This window comes from Electrona antarctica (assembly GCF_951216825.1).
Source record: "Electrona antarctica genome assembly, chromosome: 3".
Taxonomy (NCBI): Eukaryota; Metazoa; Chordata; class Actinopteri; order Myctophiformes; family Myctophidae; genus Electrona; species Electrona antarctica.
Window position 1 is genome coordinate 37,826,715 of NC_136808.1, and position 2,682 is coordinate 37,829,396.

The window sequence follows — 2,682 nt, forward strand, 5'->3', positions numbered from 1 at the left end:
GGTTATGTAGTACTGTCAGAGGACCTGTTGTACCTATTGTCAGAGTACTTATATCATATTGATGACATCAGGGAAGTCCGAATATGGACGATTGCCTCTTAATAGCATGACGTCACCCCCCCACTGACCCCAAACAGACACATAAATAAAACTACACACCACCTCCTCAATTAACTAAAGGGCGACCTTTAGCGATTCGACAGGTTTAGTGACAATGGTGAAGATATTCATCGGGAACCTCTCGCAGAATGCAGAGAAGGAGGAAATCGAGGCTCTCTTCGCTCAGTATGGCACTGTGACCGAATGTGCCAAGTATAAGAACTATGCCTATGCCTTTGTCCACATGGATGACCGCAAATCAGCCACAAAAGCCATCCGGGAGCTTCATATGCACAAACTGCACGGTAGACACATCAACGTAGAGCCGAGCAGGCCGAAGAACCGCGGCCCGGCCAAGCTCCACGTCGCCAACGTGGAGAAGGGCTACGATGACGAGCTCCGTGCTTTGTTCGAAGAGTATGGCACGGTCACGGAATGTGCCATCATCAAGAACTTCGCCTTCGTGCACATGGCCAACTCCGACGAGGCCATGGATGCGATCAAGGGCTTGGATTACTCAGAGTTCCACGGCAAATGCATTCACGTTCAGATATCGAAGAGCCGACCCCGAGGGGGACCAGGGATGGAGGATTTCGGACCTCCGCAAGGTTATTACCCTCCCCGTTACGCCGAGCACAGGCCGGAACCCCCATACAGGGGGCGTATGCCAGCCTTCCCCACCCCGCCTCCTCCACCAGCCTCTCCCCCGAGACAACCTGGTTATCAACCTGGGTGTCTATATGGTGAGAGGGATGTCTACGGTGCACTGCTGGCTGATTGCTATAAGTACACAGCTGCTCCTTACAGTGCCCCCGCCTACGATCGACCCAGCCCCATTCCGCCTCCTCCTTCACCCTCGGGTGTAGTAAGAGAGCACCTTGCTGCGCCACCCCACGGCCCATATGGACTCCACCCGCTATCCGCTTCTCCAGCTTACTGTGGCCGCGACAGAAGCCCCCACAGGCGAGCCCCTCCTGCCCTTGCAGCAAATAACGGCTACTCCTATGAGGGTTCCCTGTTGTCTCCGGTGTCCGGGCCTCCGGTTTATGGATCGCCGCACCTCAGGGATCCCTTTGTGGAAAGGGTTGATCCAACCCGCTATGCGAGTTACTGGGAACCACGGAAATACAAGGTTTAGAATAGACAAGATCGTCGTTGTCTGCTGATGCACACGGTACTCATAGTTTACGGCAGATTATGCTGCGTTCCAGAGCATGTGAATGGAGCGGGGGGAAAACCGCTCTTCACTCCCGCTCGCTCATTCGCTCGTGTTGATTCCCTCCCACTCTGCTCCCACCCGCTCAGCGGTCACCTTCAGATACGTCCGCTCAGCAGCAAACCTGCCTTCTCAAACGTGATGCAAGGCCCTGACCGGAGCGGCTTGGAGCAGAGGGCGGTCCTCGCTCCGAAGCCACTCTGACGCATTTTAAAACTTCCTCAGCGCTCGATTAAAAACAATGGAGCGCGGTGCTCCACTCCCCTTCGCTTGCGCTCTACGCCACTCACATTCTCTGTTGCGTTCACGTTTTTTTTTTTTTTTTTAACTCTGCAGTGTCGGCACCATTTACTCCAGCGCTGTGGCTCCCTGCCAACAGGATGCACGGGGCTATTTTATATTAAAAAAATCACACCCGTGTGAACTGAGTGGTGCACTCTGACGTGATATCTGTGATGTCAGTGACGTCACATACTAACCATAGCAACCATGCTCGTTTTTTTGGTTGCTAACCATAGCAATCATGCTCGTTTTTTTGGTACGAACACACACGGGTACACGGGTACGAAGCCAGTTGTTGGAGTGGTTTGCACCACTCAAAAAAAGGAAATTCACTGTAAAAAAATGAAGTAAAATCGCTTATAACTAAAAGTTGCCATCGTAACTTTAAAAGTCTTCAGAAGCGTTAATATTGTAACCGTGAGGTAGTGTTCTGTTCAATCACCTCGATCTGAGTCTCAATTCTGAGGAAAAACACAGCGAATGACCGCGGCTATTACAGCAGTCTATGCAGCGGCCATCTTGCTACAGTCGAATACAGCGAGCCAAGCGTTGACTACTGACGGGGAACGCTTCTTTGGTAGATATTAGCGAGACCATTCTGAATGAATAAAACCTCAAAAAACATGTAAAACAAACATGTCTCTGGCGTCCTGGGATTTCAATAAAAACACGTTCTTGGCAGGGAATGACAAGGAAACAACATAACATAAGTGACAACAAGTAAACAATAAACAAAAGCATAAACTAAAAACTATCAACCCAAGACAAAAATGCTTTTGCAGGTGTTTACGCTAGCTAGATGGCGCTCTTAGCTAACCTATGATTCACTGTTTGAGTCCCAGTGAGACCTGGAACAAGGAAATCACGTGATCGCTAAAAAACTGCTCCCATCCACTCCCATTCTATAGAGGATTTTCTCAAATGGGTTTTGCTGCACTCCTGGAGAGCTCTTCCTCGTCCGCCATTTTGGGATTTTCAATGGAGCATAACAAACGCAGTCATTTGACTTTTTTTTTTGCGAACGTCTCTGGGTTGTGATTGTACTGGAGATGAATATTCTGTCTACTTAAAAGGTAACTAAATTC

The 2,682-nt window shown here is 49.7% G+C and overlaps 1 protein-coding gene across 1 annotated transcript; it reads left to right on the plus strand.

Annotated features, from left to right (window-relative positions):
- Positions 1–214: 214 nt before the first annotated feature.
- Positions 215–1,237, plus strand: LOC306920574 (RNA-binding protein 4B-like; the record flags this gene model as incomplete). Its single annotated transcript, XM_079497386.1, has 1 exon — positions 215–1,237. One exon carries the CDS (start codon positions 215–217, stop codon positions 1,235–1,237), a length of 1,023 nt encoding a protein of 340 aa, XP_079353512.1.
- Between the last annotated feature and the right edge of the window lie 1,445 nt (positions 1,238–2,682).